The sequence below is a fragment of the Excalfactoria chinensis genome, chromosome 5 (assembly GCF_039878825.1).
Source record: "Excalfactoria chinensis isolate bCotChi1 chromosome 5, bCotChi1.hap2, whole genome shotgun sequence".
NCBI classification, from domain to species: Eukaryota; Metazoa; Chordata; class Aves; order Galliformes; family Phasianidae; genus Excalfactoria; species Excalfactoria chinensis.
The window spans coordinates 21,727,513-21,745,686 of NC_092829.1; the positions used below are offsets into that span (position 1 = coordinate 21,727,513).

The following is an 18,174-nucleotide window of genomic DNA, read 5'->3' on the forward strand; positions in this document are numbered from 1 at the left end:
TCCTGTAAATACTATGAAATGTGTCATGTTCAAGAAGTGCCTCTACCCTCTTCCAAACATCAGACTCTCTTCATGAAAAACTCGACATGTATTATGGCTTCTGAACATACAATAAAATTCCAGAAAAGAAACACACAAAATACTATCTATCTTCCATACAGGATGCATCTTTGATGTCAACACACCTGTTCCATATTTTTTCAATCTACATAAAGCCACTTCCTAAAAAAAAAACAACACACCCTTCTATGACATACTGAAAGTATCCTTCCTGTTTGTTGGCTTTCTTCAGTCTTTGTATTGTTATCTAGATACAGGTCACTTTCTGATACTTCTGCAAACTCACTGTCAGTCGCATGCTCTCAAATTCAGCTTTTAAAAAAGTTTCTCTCACAAAGCATAAAAGAAAATATCTAAGAGCAACACCGTTGTCATCCAAACAGAAAAGAATCCTTCAGTCCTGATGAAGTTTAAAACTCTATGAGCCATGGAAGCGATGAAGACCCTTCCTTCCAAGCCAACCAAGGCCCTCTCAACCTCATGTATTGCCTATATGTGGCTGAGGTAGTAGTGAGAAACTACTAGATATTAGTAGATCTCTTAACCATACTCTAGTCAGGTGTGAATAGACAAGAAAGTCACTTTAAGACAACTTGTTTACTTCCCCACATTTTTAATAAGTACAATATACAGGCTAAGAATTAAGATTATACTTCTGAGAATTATTATCAAGTAGCTTAAATAACTCAGAAAAAAAAAAAAAAAAAAAAAAGCTGAGAAATGGCATTCATTGCTTTGCATGTGCATATACAGAAGTCTGGGAAGAATCATATTTGTTATGATATTTGCTCTCCTGTTAACCCAAATACTTTTAAGAGGCAATGTATTTTTTTTCTTTCCTTTTCTTTCTTTACTTCCAAAGTCAGCTATGTATCGGCAAGAACAAATACATTCCAGTCACTGCCTAGCACTGGTAAAACACCTGAGGTTCCTTATTAATATCTTAGAAGTCCTTACCTTTTGACAAGTTCTCCATTTGTTCTTCTCAAGTTGTTTGATCTGGCACTAGCTCCAGTTTTTCCTCCAACATTTCAGAGCTAAAATAAAGCAAACTCTAGATAAATAAACTTGAAACAATACGTTATAACACACCTATACTTTGCCTTCATTTGAAATAAAATTTACAAGACAAATGACTTTAGGATATTTATAGTAGCACAGTAAGGTCTATGTACTCTAAAAGTGAGAAATTATTTTTCTCAGTAAAATATTTTCTTCGTGCATCTATTTTTTTCTATTAATTTGCTTCAGCTTTCTACTATATGCAATGCCATCATGGCAAAATTTATGTTTGTCTTCTTGTTCTAGAGTCTGGTCTTGGAAGGACATGCTACTGAGCAAAAGCACAAACCACACTGAGTAGATCACACTGAAGATTTTGGCACTTATTACAGATGGCAGTATGTGCTTCACATCTATCACCTGTTTGAATTTCCTGAATAAAACAGAGGTGAAGTGGTCCTTGACCACTGCACCTCTGAATTTGCAGACTTTTTAAAACAGCTAAATAATTTAACCCATCCCACTATTTGCATACATATTGCTTCAGACTATACAGTTAATGATATCATTGCAAAAGGCAATCCTTAACACTCAAAAATAAGTCCTTCAGTACAAGGTTAGACTTACTACATAACATTTTTAATGTTAAAATATATGTTCTTTCATAAGGTAAAAGTAAAATTATATTACATATTTCATGAAAATGAAAATAAGTAAATTAGTAATAATATTAATAGAATAACACATTTTATTATTTGCTCAAACCTCTCCTTTAGGATGTATTATAAAAAGAATAATTTTTAATCTTTTACTACATCATTATGCTCATTTTGTATGTCTTCTCTTGAATTGTTTTCTTATATTTATAAAAAGACAGAACATAAAACCAGAAGAAGCAGTGACTTGATCATGAAAATACTCAGTTGTCATTGTGCTGAGAAGTGTAATAATTAAAACAAGAACAAAATTAAGAAAACATTGGAAAATTCAAGTAAGTTTCACCAGGACATGCATTTTTATAAATACAGCAGGAGAAGAAATTGTGGTTTTTTTAGATGATACAATACCAAAAGATAGATATATGTTTTCATTTTATCTTTCAGATAATTTTAAGAAGTATAATACTTCTGCAAACACTTATAATTCAAGACTAACACCTACTCCAGAAATGTATATCTAGCTTATATTTATTATTAATTATAAATGGGCACAATAAGAAAGTTGATGTGCTTAGGTCCTAACAAAAAATAATGACTCTAAATTGCACAACACCTTACAGAAGTTCCTCAAATGAAGCTGTACACTTCTTTTCCAATTCTGTATAACTGTGCTGATTTGGAGTTGTCAATCTTTTCCTAAGTTCCTCATTTACTTTTGGATTAGCTTAAAATTTAGAAGGTTATTAATATCAAGCAATAGGTTTCTGTCAATGAAGCCATTTCCTGACATATTGCACAAAAAGGTTCATAATAATTGCAGTATTTTAATAAGATAGTCATATAGCAAGACATGAAGAAAATACGGTATTTAATAACCTCTGGAGTATTTTAAAACATGTCTTAGGGCCTTAATGTGCCTAGTAATATACTATTTAAAACCATAATTTTATCCCTCCACAATATACAGTCATTCTTCCTCGCCATTTACCCAGCTAATGAATGCCAGCAATTAGTAAAATGTAATCCCATTGCACAATCATTTTAATGCTTTTAGCACTCAGAAAAGTAAACACCAAATTAATACTGCTCAAGCCATATCAGATCCTAGTTGGAAGCAAGCAATTATAGTTCAGCTCCTCAGGTGTAATTAAATGATTGGAATGATTTAGTTCCATAAATGCAAGTTAATTCATAAGCAAGCAACAAATATACTGGGAGTAATTACAAGAAACATTGACAGTCTGAGCAGGGCATGTTCTTTCAAGGACCTGATGTAGGAAAATGCTGCCCTCTCCTGGAAATTACAGAGCATATGAAGTGCATATTGGAGAAGGAAGTCATAAGAATCATTTTATGATACTCAGTCTTCAGTAGCAGAAATATGTTCTGCTAGCTAATAGGAATGAATTGTTTTTAAGTTAGAGAAAATAAAACTATTTTTGATACCATATTAATGTAACCTTTTGATTATAGACAAAGACCTTTTGCCACTCCTTGGGGTTCTCAGTATACTTTCCCAACTATTGGAAAGAGAATAATGGTAAATATAAGAACAAATCTTCTGTACACAAAGTAAATTGGTTGCTCTGAACACATATACAAAAATACCAATGAGTATCTAACCTATACACAACACTTACTCATCATTCAAGATAAAGCTTTACAGTGGGTCCTTCAAAGGCTAGGTATCTTTAGAACCCAAACTTATAAAACATCATTAGAATCCTAGAATTGTTTCAGTTGGAAGGGATGCTTAAAGGCCATCTAGTCCAAATCTCTGCAATAAACAGGGACACAAACAGCTTGATCAGGATGCCCAGAGTCTCTTCCAGCCTGAGCTTGAATATCTCCATGGATGCGACTTCTGCGTCTGGGCAACTGTCTCCAGTGCCTCACCACTCCTATCATAAAAAAACCTTTTACCTTATGTCCAGTCTAAATCTCCCCTTGTTTAGTTTGAAGCCAATTCTCCTTATCCTACCTCAAGGGACCCTGATAAAGAGTCTGTCCCCTTCTATCTTATTGCACCCTGTTAGATGCTGAAAGGCCATTCCCCGGTCTCCCTCAGCAGAGCCTTTTATTATTCATTGTTAAACTTCTAGCCAACAACAATCAGCAGCTGGCTACATCTATGAAGGTTTTCTCAGCAAAAATCATCATTAAACAAAATACATCAAATACACTTATTTTAAGGCTTTTCTTCACTTTCATTTGAATACAACGTTAATGCTCTACCTAATAATAAAAAGAGATTAAAGGTGGAGATTAAAATTAAGTATATCACTGGACCCAAACAAAATGGAAATCACAAAATGAATCTGTAACCCCAAATCTAGAGTTAAAATTAGCTACTAACTTCTTTCAATTCAATCTGTGTTAGTTAGTATTACTTCTACACTAAGCAAAGAAACCTAAGGTACTTATCTGTTGAATATAACAGGCACTGGTCAAGTAAAATTCACTCTAAATAATTAACTACAAAACTACTTACATACATGAATATAAATTAACCAATATCTTCCCACTAAATAGAAGAAATCCTAGATCAGCTTATTTTGTCCCCTACAGAAGTAACAAACACTTGCAGCACACAGCAGCACATGAGAAAAATCATACGCTGTGGTCAGTATCCAACTATTTTCCAGAAAACATGAATGAAAAAAAATGGGAAAAAAAAGCTTTATTCAGAAAGGTATGATCAATGTTAAGGCCTGAAATTCTTTACCAAGTAGCACTTCAGCATCAAAATGTCTTTGTTTCACATCTCTGTGTATTTCAAAACAAACCAAAGCTGAACACAAATATTATCTCTGCTACTGTACCTACAGTGGAAATGAAATAAATCGGTTTAAGAAGTCATATTATTAAAAGTTTAAAATGTACAGCACATTTGCTTTGCCCTTTGGTGTCACAGTCCTATTTTTCTATTCAAATCTTGTACACTGTAAGTTAATTGCTTTTGGAAACTACTTATTATTCATGTAAAAATTAATGTGCCAATGTGTTTAAATCCTTTTAAATGACCATTCATGCATCTTTCTTCTTTAAGTGCCAATGAAATCTGTCAAAGATATCAATGCAAGATGGTCTTAGAGAAAGTTCTAATAAAGATTTTTTCTGCTAACATAAGATTTTCATTTTCGTCAACTTTACTTAAAATCCATTAATTTTTTAAGCTGCTTTTAATAAATTCACAAGTAAAAAATTTTAGGCTCCATAGTCTGTCATTTGTGTTCCAGCTGACTTTATGAATATTAATAGCAGTGTTATCCTGATTAAATAGGCTTCATATAAAATCCCTGTGAATCCTATAGCTCAGACATCTCATTTTTCCAACTCTTTATGAATTTGGATTCAGACATTAAAGTGGAAAAAAAACTTAAAAACCAGATTCAGTAGTACATTCTTGCATTCTTGAACCCTTAGGCAAAAAGAAAAAACCAAAAAAACACAACCAAAATACCTTCATGTTCTAATGAGTCAAATAATTAGAATTGATAAGTTCGCATATTGAGATTTCAGGCTTTCTGTAAATATGCAACATATTTTAAGTCTAATGAAAACATCAACACTGCTCAGAACAAAGGATTAAGCATGTATTATAAAATAATGTCTATCTTTATCTTAAACAACAGATGATATCATCTTAACTCTTCATACTAGAGTGTAATTTGCAGAACTATTTCCCAAAGAGAAAGAAATCAGTACATGCTTAATTAGATAAGCATCTGTATGAAATACATGAACTTACTCATTTAGAATGGGTGCCCAGTGAAAAACAGCATTAACTTCTAACTGGGGTATATTTGAGCAATACCAACCTTTTCTAAAGAATGCTGAATTGAAACCCAAAGGGAACGCAAACATGATCCAACAATAGTCAAGCAGTCAGAGTTGCAAACTCTCAGCTTCTTTTCATATGTAGGGGTTTGAATTCACATGTATGAGAAATAAATATGGAAAACTAAGCTTACTTCACTGCCTTTCCTTTCTTTTTTTTTAATATACAAGTGCTAAAATTAGTACTTCCTCATTCATTCAGGGATATTTTCTGAAAGGATGGTAATCAAAATATTTCAGCTTTGATTACATCGCAATGCGAATGGATTTATGAGGAGAGAAAAAAAAAAAAAGCTAAACAAAATGACTTATTTAAAGGAAGAGTATTCCAATGCTCATCATCAAAAACACCTAGCAGAAATTAAACAAGAGGCATAGAAAAATGTCATAAATCTACAAAGTTTGAAGCATACATGTTTTACTTTTGCAGTTCTGAGTAGCCTATATTACAGCTGTGGAGGAAATCCCACTTTGAGAGGAAAGAGCTTCTACAGCATACAGACAACACAAAAGAACACCACACAAAATCTCAAACTTTCAGCAACCTGACCAGTGATGCTGACTCCAGACACTGAGATCACTGCCAGGCCACTGCAGCTCCCAGCACAATCCTCCGTGGGTAGTTCAGCTGCTCAGATCTGGAGCAACTACCCTCCCTAGAAACCAAACAGTTGCTGAGGCCCTTCCATATAAAGCCCTGGCAGTTGTAAAGCCCATGTTCCTTGTACTTGCCTTAACAGGTGTTTTGATCATGGCCTTCTCCCCTGCAACAGGAAACAAGTGCTTGATAGTGTCAATGGAATTCACTTCTTAATGAAAAATCCTTGGGAGCATTTGTCACGAAGGAGGGCTACCCTACCCACTGCTGGCAGAACAAGACACCAGATCCCACTGCCGCTGGGAATGGCACCACGCCAGTCATTGTCCTGCTTAGTGATGCAGCTGAGAGTTGCCACTGACAGCGTGGGGACAGAGCTATTAAGGAGAGGTGACACCACATACTTTATAGACAAGGAAACAGAGAATACATTTTAGTATTATTATTGTAAGATTAATTAGATTACCAGGATCTCCTAAAGTATCCTGAAACGTTTTGCCTCAGGCCAAGCTAAGCTAACAAACTTAATTTAAGATGGTATACCGCATAAGAAACAGAGCTGCCTTCTAGAAGCGCTTCGCAAAGGAACAGGCTGTTTTCTTTAGCTTCAGAAGCTTGCCAAGTTTGGAAATATTGATATACCCCTCCACAAAAAAATAAAAAATAAAAATCACATTTCCTCATTACCATGCAAAACATAATGGAAAATCAGAACTCTAATGCAACCCAACATTAATCAAAATTTGTTTGGGGGCAGTTAGAAAAATATTACTCAAAGAATAGCTGAAATAGTCACGTCAAACATTTTTCAAGGAAAAAAACCAAACAATTTTAGACACATGATAACCACTAAATACAACATACTACAAAATCTGACAAGAATGTTGCCTTATAAAAATACTGTTCTAGAGGTTAGAATCATATAATAATCCTTAACTTTTCTCCCCTCACAATTCTTGACCCAAAAAGAGATGAGACGCTTGCATTAAATTCCAAGTAAGTTGTGCACACCAGAAAAATACGAAGAACTGGGGTGCGGATATTTTTTTATTCTACTGCTGTAGCAACTTCTTTGTATTTTTTCTGAAAAATTTGCATCTGCTGTATCTAATGATGACATAGGGATCAAGTGCTCTTGATTTAGTATATGTTGTGCTTTTGATAAAGGCAAGAGTTGCTGCGATTTTCAACTGTTTCACAGAAGATTTTACCTATTTAAACTTTATCAGATAAAGGACACGCACTTGTCTTTTTCCTCATTTTTTCCTCCCTGACTAATTTCTGCTCTTAGTTCAATTTTCTCTTTATACATAACAAAAGGTCTTTCATGTGTGCATATTAACTCACTAATAGCCAATATCCCTATACCTTTTCAGCATTATTATATCTTCTCCCCCATTAACAACTGAAATACCAATTTCGTATTTTTTTATGTAATTTTCAGTCTGTCCTCTTCTTCTCCAGTATTTGTCTTTTTTTTTTTCCCATTTCTTTTCTTTTTTTCCTAGTTTATGTCATTTCCTTAACAATACATCTTTTCCTTTCCCCCCGACACCATTTTAAAATTTAAAGAAAACTGTGCAAGATCTTGTCAAAGTTTGTTTTCACTCTTGTTCAGATTTTTTCATCTCCGTGTATGTTCTATGGGGAAGCTTTCCTGTAACAACCTTTTTTCACCCTACTCATGAAACCATGATACCTTTTGGCCAAGTGTGGAATAGTTAATCCACTTAGCCATCCTTTGTCTTCACTGTTGATAATTCACTGGCTTCATAACTCAATTATTACCAGTTGTATAGGCTGTTAGATCTCTATTTCTAAATAGTTTACAACCAGAGTGTGATTTTTTTCTAGTCTTTGTAGATAAAAACCACACATTTAAAGTAGTTTCTGTCCTATCTGGAGCAAGGAATAGTTCATAGAATTTGACAGTCAACAGATAACAAGGAAATTAATAATCTTCTCTATTTGTCACTTTTGAGACAATACTAAAGTTATGTGTCTAGTCTGAGGCTCTTTGTCTGGCTCAAGGAGAAAAAGACAGGCAGAAAGCCAATAAGTAGGAAACAATAAAGCACATGTATCAGCATAACATTTTGAGCATTGCTTATCTAGAGCACCACGTTTTTTCCAGTTTCCTACAAGACTGGACAATGTAGTATTAGGCTTAATCTAGAATTCTGACTTACATACTAACCTTCAATGAACCAAAATTGGACAACTGTTATACAGATATTTTACCTGACTTTTCTGAAAGCTCAAACCTCACAAATCCTCAGCCTTTTATATCCCCCAAGAAAAAAGCTTAAGAAAAAAACACTGCAACTAAAGTAATTCTGAAGATAGCTGTGGAAATGATTTGAAAAACATCTGTAGATATAGTTCATACTTGCTATTTGCAAAGTTAATTGTACAATGTATTCAAAATTCCCAAATCCCCAGTCATGATCTTTTAACATGTAAACAATTTACTAGCCAACAACACACCATAAAAGCAAAAATAAAGTCACAGACTATGATGAGGGTGTAGAAATGAGAGGTGGGAACTTTGTGTGCCATAAATGTATACCACTAGTAACAGTAGTAGTAACATCAAACAGAAATGACATTCCTCCTGTCCAAAGCATCCCAATTTAATTATTGACTGACTTCACGGAACGAAGGGAGTTTGAACAGGAACTTAGAAAAGGACAGGAAGCAACAAACACAAATAGACTCTCAGTTTATCCAGCCAACTTACATTTCTCAAAGTACCTTCATTTTTATTTATTTATTTATTTTTCTGACAGTAAATGCATTAAAAAGCTACAGCAAAAAGGCTAAAAAATACTGTAGATATTGGAGCCTGATCAAGAACTGTCACTAGCTAAACATGTAAAGGCCTGCAAGAAATGTGCCCTTCAAGTCCCAATACTGAGCAACCTCTGCAGTCCTCTCAAAGAGATACAGCTGCACCAGTTACTTATGTCACAAAACAAATGCACCTCCATTACTGTTTCAAGCCAAAATAATAAGCACATTGGATATAACCCAAATTATCTACACACTCAAATTCAAGAGCATACACTCAAGTTGATGAGAATCACAGCACCTGAAATCTCACAAACTAAAAAGAGCAGAGAAATAAAACACCACTCACAGCAGATCAGCTGGTTTTGTTCTTTAAGAAAATTAAGTAAGCTGTCACTTTTTTTTCAAATGAATATCTGGTGAGAAAGCTGCCCTTTAACTAAGAGCATAATTGTTCCCTAAACTGTGCTTGCACAATATTAAGAATATTGAAACAGAGTTGCCCAGTACTTCTGCTTGCAGCTCAAAAACACCTAGTGCCTTTTCATTTCCTTTTAAATCTAGCAACTAGATCCAGTACAGTGCTTTCAGTTACTACTATTAAGCTGCTAATTGTAGTTAAGTGAGAAGCTCAAGACCAGTAATGAAAAGTGTCCCTCAGGAGTATGCCTGTACAGGGATCTCTATAATTGAACACCTTTGTTAGCAACATAGACAGTGGGATTGAGTGTACCCTCAGCACATGTGTGGATGTGCCAAGCAAAGTGCAGGGTGGACACACGGGGGGAAGGATTGACATCTAGAGTGAATGGGACATGCGTGAGAGGTGGGCATATACAAACCTCATAAAGTTCCACAAGGCCAAGTGCAACAGGCTGCTGTTGGGTGAAGGCAAACGTGAATACAAGCTGGGTGATGAGAGTATTGACGTCAGCCCTGCAAAGGACTTGGTGGTGTTGGCTGATGAGCTCAACATGAGCCAGCAATGTGCTCTTACAGTCAGAAAGCAACTATCCTGGGCTACATCAAAAACAGCATAACTAGCAGGCAACCAAATGAGGTAATTCTCCAACTGTATCCTGCTTTCATAAGACACCACCTGAGTTCTGTATTTAGCTCTTGGGCCCCCAGAATAATGGCACAGATCTTTTAGAGTGGGTCCAGAGGATGGCCACAAGAATGATTAGGAGGCTGGAACACCTCTCCTGTGAAGAATAACTGAGGGAATTGGGGTTATTCGGCCTGAAGAAGGCTCCAGGGAGACTTCTAGTGACCTTCCAGTACCTAGAAGGAGCCTACACAAAATGTGGGAAGAGACTTTGTCAGAAATTGTGGTGTTAGAATAAGGGATAATGGCTCTAAGCTAGAAGAGATTTAGATTAAATAAAATAAATATATTATTTACAGTAAGGTAGTGAGGCACTGAGCAGCTTGCCCAAAGAAACTGTAGATGCCCTATCCTCCTGGGAACATTCAAAGCCAGAATGAATGGGACTTTTAACAAGATAATTTAGTCTTAGGTGTCTCTCCCCATGGAGCTTAGATGGTCTATATAGAATGACAGAATCACTCAGGTTGGAAAAGACCTCAATGATCACTGAATCCAACCATGACCTAACTATGCTACCCTAACTAGTAACCATACTACCCTAACTGTAGTATCCCTTCCAACCATTCTATGAAAGAACACACTACAAAATACATTTGTTATACTGTCGACATCATTTGGAGCTCTTCTAGTGACCATGCATTGACTGTGTGTTTAACATCATATTTAAGGTGTAAGATACAGTACATGACCTACTGAGTGTTACTGCCTATTTAGTTAGAGCTGGCAAGCTAGTGTTTTTAAATAACCTAATCCAGATGCTTCCCTGAGACTTAATGCAGTATCAAAGAATGTTGAAGTCCAGTAGCACTTAAAAGAGCAAGCTACATATCCAGAAATATTCTGGGGATAATCAGGTATTCTGAGGTGGGCCAAAACTCCATGAGAGTGGGAGATATGTGCAATAGGTCAGGAAATGAAGTCCATTGAGGATGCTTAGAATTCAAATGGAAGCTAAGAAAAACAGTGAACTCACACACACTTGGTAGTTTGTCCTGATCTTGCACCAACAAAAGAAGCGTAAAAGGAGAGTCTCTACTCCAAATCAGTGCCAGGCAGTTGAGAAAAGAAACTAACAAGAAGAAAAAAAGGAAAAAAAAAAAAAAAAAAAAAAAAGGAATAGAAAGGAAAAAAAGAGCTATTAGCAAAACTCAAATATGTTTAGAACATCAGTCCCATTATTGCAGAAATTTCTAATACTGGGATAAACTCCCTGCCAAATTTTAAGAAAACAATCTAAAACATGACCAAATGTTTACTTCCCAATCAAACTGCTGCAACACTTTTGTTTACTCTGGGGAAAAAATAAATAAATAAATATATACACATATATAAAATATGTTTATATACAACAAAAATATATATATATATATATATACAACTTAGAAAACAGGTAAAACAGACATATTCCCCAAAGAATGTGGATTCTGCCATTTCTGCTCTTCTGCAATCAATGAAATATTTCTGCATTTGAATACTTCTGTCACTGAGAAACTAGAGTTCCTCAGTCGTATCATCGTTTATGATGACATAAAGCACAGGAAATAAAGAACTTAGATTTACTTTTAAAAAATGATTTACTGTATATTTAAAGTCATCTTAAAGTGTTAACAAGAACATGATTAAGGAAAAAAAACATGAAAATAATTTACAGTGAAGAAGCCTTCAATAATTGCTTTCAGAACATAAATTACAAAGAAGTTCAGATAAGCTGAAGGTTATATCATGGACAAAAAGAATTCTTCTTAGGACTTTTGAGCCTCAAAAGTCAATCAGAGTCTTTCCACAAAGACAAACGGCTGGGGAAAACAAACAAGCAAACAAACAACAAAAACCCACCACAAACACACAAAAAATAAAATAAAATAAAATAAACTTCCCTGTTTTCAGTAAGATCATTCTCTTTTTTTTTTTTTTTTTTTTTTTTCAAAAAGCAACAGATAGATATTCTTTCAACCTCATCACAAATTCAGATGTCTGCCACTCATTATTCCTTGATTCATCAAGCTACTTTAATGTTTTAATTGCAAAAACACTTGACATCAGAGGTGAAAAGAAGAAATTAGGTTCAGCTCCAGACAGTTGAGACAGCAGCTGAATCTTGGCCCCACAACAGTTATTCCTGGGCGGAGCAAAAGTGCTCTAAATCCACTTACAAGACAAAGGAGGTAAAATCCTTACTTAGACAGCAATTCCGAAACCCAGGCTTATTTTGATGACTGCTTTCTCATGCACATAATCTTGTGGAACAGTTTGAGGCTTGCTTCTCAGATGTTCTGGGCATGACAAGTCGTACTGCTTGGCATCACTAAAAAACAACGACAAAAAAGGACTTGATAGAAACAGAACTACAGATGAAATACAAGATTAAAAAAACAAAAAAAAACAAAAAAAAACAAAAAAAAACCCACAAAGAGAGAGAAAAATATAGTCAACAGCTCCAATAAACCAATTCTGCAAGATACTCTCAGATGTTCTGAAGCTTCAATACTTCCAGATTCCAGAGATTTATCTTGCCTTTCACACTGAAAGAGCAGCTGACAGAAAGGTTAGGTATTTGCAATAGGATGGCTTCTGTGCTATCATAGCATTAGAAAAACTCCTAAATAGTTTTCTATTTCACAGTCAAACTGTGAGTAAAGATGGGGGAAATCTGAAATAGTTCTTAAACACTTCATGACCAAAGGCAACTTTTCTTGTTTGTTACGCTTTCTTGACTCTTTGCCATCAAAGGCAAATCTTAACATGACTTCTTGATGTCAAGAGCAAATCCTGACATGTTCAAGCTTTAATATAAAAAAAGTATAGTTTTTCTGATAAAATTATGCCACTTTGACACTGTTTTGATATTATAGTTCAACATTCTCTTAATTTCTTCAAGACTTCAAAGGTACAGCATCTAACCAGTCCTTTCCCTTTGTGACAGTACAAAGATTTAACATTAGTTGGAATGAATTTCTATAGTAACTGGAACAAATTTTTGCTTTTTCTCACAATAACAGATTCCTCACCTGCACACAGTGATACTTTTACACAGAATTATACTATGCTGGATTATAGGTTTGTCGGGTTTTTTAATGCACACACAAGCACACATACACACGCATCCATCACTGCATTATTTATACATGTGGGATTTTTAATAACTAGAGATTTCTTGATTTCCCTTTATTTTCCTTTAATTTCTAACAGGATGAATGACTGAATTACTGAAAACAAAATGCAGTATGAAATACTAAATGAGTTCTCTTCCCTAACTTATAAGATAAATTTGGCAAGTGTGTAGTACACTAAACAGGAAACAAGCTACTGGGCAGACAATAACTGTAGGGGAACCTCGGCACGACAGCAGCATATGCTATTTTTAGTAAGTTTTCTCTCCTATGTGCAAGACACTGAATGTTTGCCAAAAGAATTTTACATCCAGGAGGGTTTTTGAAATATGAAAGATACTTTTAAACTATGAAGAGAATTATAATTTTTGCCTAATATTTAGTAACCTTCACACACTGTAATTCCACTTCAGATCCTGGAAAAACATTCTGGAGACAAATATTAGTCTACCACTGGATAGTGAAGAGGAAGAACAAAATTACATTTCAAGGGGAAACTGTTTTAATTAGAGTTACCTTGTACAGCCACACAGCAGTCACCTTCAGTATAGTGTGAGAAAAAAGTGTTACACCCCACAATTGTGTTTACTTATGCTACCATCAAATTCTGAGTTCTTAAATCAGGAACGTAAACTTTGCTCCCAGTCATATTTGTATCACCTTACTTTTACACTACTCTAGTGCAGAAAACTAACTTAAGCACCCAATGACTGTACATCCTGGGATAGAAGAGTCTCTTGACGCATTACAACCTAATCAAAAACTTTTGTAAGAAAAAGAAGTTTTCATAAACAACCAGTTTTTCTCTGTTTTCATGGTATCACAAACTAGTAGACTGGGTGCTTAACGAATACCTGATGTTGTTTCTATACAATAAGATCAATAAGATCAATACATGCCTTTGAAGACAGCATTTCTTAAAACATCCAGCCTGACAGGATAACCTGGCAGGTCTACTAACAGTTTTTGCAAAGTAGACGATATCTTGAGACTACTTTCTTATTACTCTAGGATTCAGCAGGTTCAATTCAATACATATAAAATCATCTTGATTTTATCATCAGCCAGTGTTTCAGGTTAGCTATTCAACCTCTTTAGTAAGATGAGAGGTAAGTCATGTCAGTTAGCCATTCGAAAGAAGCAATTTATTACTTCAGTCATGGGCTCTGTCACCTACACAGCATTTAGATCCCATCAACTATATCTCCAGTAAACACAAGACTGCTTGAACCAGGCCAGTCTAATTTCTCAGTGTCATCGCAACAACGGTTTCATTCTCAGCCATAGAACTCAAACAAGATTTACACTTACATCTTTATAATAATAATAATTTTGGTCCAGGTAACATATGGGAGGATATTGAGAGAGTTGATACATATTCATTGATTTGATAACCAAAAATATCCAAATTGCTAACATTATTAAGCAAAAATACTAGGAAGAACAGTGCTTATCAATTTCATTTTATTCAGTTGGAATTCCAAGACTTCATATGATCTTATAAATAAATGTAAAATACATAAAACAATTATCCTAGTGTAAAATTGAATTTTACCTGTCTGGAATCAGTTTTTGTCTATATTACATACTTCTATGTTTGAATACAAGTAACAATAATAGGTATAAATTTATTTTCTGACTGTTTGCTATCGTGATATATTAATGATATACTTATTTATTAAGACATTCAGGCTTTAAATTTATCTGGGGTTTCAGCTGCACAGTTGTTTTTAGATGCATGCAGCCTGTCTTTTGGAATACCTGTCAATGGAATAAGCCTCCTAAAAGAACATATCTGCTATTTAAAAATTAAAATATAATATAAAAACTCCAGTAATTTACGACAAAGAAAACCATCATATTGGGGAGAAAATGTAGCACTGTATGCAAATGACAGAAAAAAATCATCACATGCTAAAATAAATCACAAGTTTATGTGAGGAAGTAGAAAGTGAAGTTAAATTCTGAAATTGGTGGCTGTGGACAATTAACACAGAGATTAATTTTTTCTTATTGCTGAGAAGGGCAATTTTCTTCTCTGTAAAAGGGCAGTCAGGACTTTATAATGAATGCCATATCATTAGCGGTTTGATGTGGAGATCAATCTAACCTGGACACATGACTAATGAAAACTCACTTCACTAAACAATTTTTGGAGCTCGCATGAATCGTACAAATACGGCAACCTAGTAGGTTGTGGGGTTCTTTTTTAGTACAAGTTAATTAGCATTACTTCAACTAACCATTCCTAGCCCTTTACTACCCTAGATTAGGGTATCTCAATCTTGAAGAAAGCCAACTGGTTCTCACAACAAGTTCTCACAACTATGCAGGATCAACTACCTTGTATGCAAGTAATACAAATTTATACAAGAAGCCTTCTTTTAAGCAAAGAAGACTCAGAAGAAGGAGAGGGAAAAAGAAAAAGGAAGGGAGGGAAGGGAGGGAGGGAAAGAAAACGTCTTCCCTTGAAGGCAGCAGGTCTGAAACAGAGGCGAGGAGCTCAGCTCAGCCACCCCATGTGCGTGGAAAAGTGCCCAGTAAATCATAAAAAAATATTCCAAAGTAATTCTGATGAATAAACAGGGAGAATGCCATAATCATTTGGTCTAACAAAATTGTGACTTCTCATGTGGCCAGAACTCCACCACCACAAAGTGCCACAAAGCAAGACTGACTATACCAGGACCTCAGACCAGCAGTGGCATTTCTTCACACATGCAGGAAATGAAGCCGCTCACTGGGCCTTTGTGAGTACAGCAGTCATAAGCTTGGTGGTCTAGACTGCTGTGAGTAAAAACAACACATCCACAAACAATGGCCCTTGGCCTGAAGTGGGTATGGTCAGGATGAGACACGTTTAGAAAGTAGCTCCTTGAATGCCTCCTGATAAACAGCTGAACAGAAAACAACACGAGAGAATAGTTTAGCTATCTCAATAAAATGTTAAAGAAAATAAACAACATTTTTGTAGCTTAGCATTTATTTGTGAACTGCTGGTGCAACTATATGCTTGACAGAAATGCTATGAAGCTTTTGGTAGCTTGACAAGACAATCTACAAGCTTGAATGAAATGTTCAGCTTAAGGAATTAGAATAAATCTGATGACTGATATGCTACTGAACGTGACAGGCTGTCATCCGTTTTAAACAGGATCTCTGCTAGGATGTACTGAAAGCAATTTTTTTTTTTTCCATTACCTTAAACATACTAAGACTTTTTCGAATGAATTCTGGCTAATCTATTAAGACAAAAGATCTTCTCAAGCTATTGCCATTTAAATAAAATAATGAAATAGCCATTTGGCTTACTTGCATAATTAATTCATGCTGACACTGTACTTGTGTGATTAATTTACAACCAGCTCACAGAAGCATGCAACAAAAATGATTACTCTTACTTCCCAAGTTAACTATAAAAATCACAGGATATGAGCAAATAGGTGATTAAAGCATTTTATCAAGGTCCTATTTCTATAGGCAATTTCACATACATAAATATCAAGTTGTTCATCTGGTATTAAAGCAGCCAAACATTCTTAATTGAATTGGGTAGCATCTTTTTCATATTGTCATCAGATTTTATGCAAAAAAAAATTAAAAAAAAATGGTACAGGCATTCTCCAACAGCTTTTTCAAACCATGAAAAACTGATGAAAGTCCTTCAGTAAAACTGCACAGCAACAGATAACTAGAGAGAAAATTACTATAGTTTTAACATGACCAGATTCTAGAAAATAAACAGTTAGAAATCCTAATATTTGCATATTTAAAATTACTTTATATATATACACATATATATGAATAGACACATAAATGCATATACAGTGTAAAATAAGATTAAAATATTTCAAAGGCAAGTTACACTATTTAAGAAAAAATACGAGCACAAAAAACTTTTGATCCAAGCTCAAATGGGAATATTCATCCCACACCAGACTGCAAGCAGTTCCTGCAGGAATGACTGGGATGCATCACCATCTCCTTTTGGAAATTCAGATCTATTCTATAAACAAGAAAATGAAGAACAAGGGGTTTTGTTACATTCATCTGCAATCTGTGCCTTACTAGAAGGAATATGGAGAGTGGTAATGGCAGTTTGAATCACAATGACTTTGAAAAGCTAAGTGAGAAAACAAGCACAATTTCCAATCCTGTATGATCCACTTCCAAAGGGAAATAAGAACAAAATCACCCTAAAAGTCATTCAGTGTTAGAAAAGGTTGTGACAGATGCACACAACTTAAAATAGTTTAGCTGTCAGCTGATTTTCCCTCCTTGCTGCATGACGCGCCTTTTTGACTAAGATTTGGGACATCTCCATGAACAGTACAGTCTGTGTTGTTTACATCATAAATGTCAGTATTGGGACAGTATATTCTGCTAGTTTCCTTTTCTGTTAATCAAAAGTACCACCAATAGGGATCATTAACACACATGGCATGGGACAGATTGTCAGTATATACCACAAATATTTTACTGACAGAAAATTGAGTATTTCGTAAGATGCTGTGCATTAGATCTAGCAAGCTAATTTGTTTGAATAAACATGAAACCCCAAATATTAAAACTCTGCTCTGTCCTACTGATGAGACGCAAACTTAAGCCACAAAAAGTTCCAGGATCTCAGGCAAAATATTTTCCTGCATAAGACTGTAGTAGTCTAAGTGTTCTGTGCCCCCTCGTTTGCCTTCAGAAACCCCTCAGATGACCTTTTCTCTGTCAGTTTCTGTATAACATCTGGTCAGTGCAGAGGATCAGATGTCTCTGCACAACCATATACTTTGTTCTGCTTTGTATGAGTTCTCCAAGAGGCACTCAGTAACCATAAATTCATTCCCCACTTCAGTGCAACCTGTTAAATGAAGCAAAATCTCATATTACTTTATGGACAATCTTACTGTTCTTTGAGATACTCTTGACTCTCAGGAGAAAAATGCATTACTTCTGCCTATATAATAATTCAGAATTACCATGTTTCAGTTACCATCTGAGATCTTTTAG

General features: G+C 35.0%; 1 protein-coding gene across 8 annotated transcripts in view; it reads right to left on the reverse strand.

The window, feature by feature from the left end:
- The window catches only part of MIPOL1 (mirror-image polydactyly 1), a 173,154-nt gene that overhangs the window by 143,658 nt on the left and 11,322 nt on the right, over positions 1–18,174 (reverse strand). For 2 of the 8 annotated variants that reach the window (XM_072338782.1, XM_072338785.1), the window contains exons 2-4: positions 12,239–12,365; positions 11,034–11,129; positions 1,018–1,097 (exon numbers count right to left, since the gene is read on the reverse strand). In XM_072338782.1, the coding sequence (XP_072194883.1) occupies positions 1,018–1,036 (19 nt within the window). In that variant the 5' untranslated portion in view covers positions 1,037–1,097; positions 11,034–11,129; positions 12,239–12,365. Of the gene's footprint in view, positions 1–1,017; positions 1,098–11,033; positions 11,130–12,213; positions 12,366–15,859; positions 16,068–18,174 lie in introns of all 8 variants that reach the window. The other 6 variants (XM_072338789.1, XM_072338788.1, XM_072338784.1 and 3 more) reach the window with 5 other exon arrangements.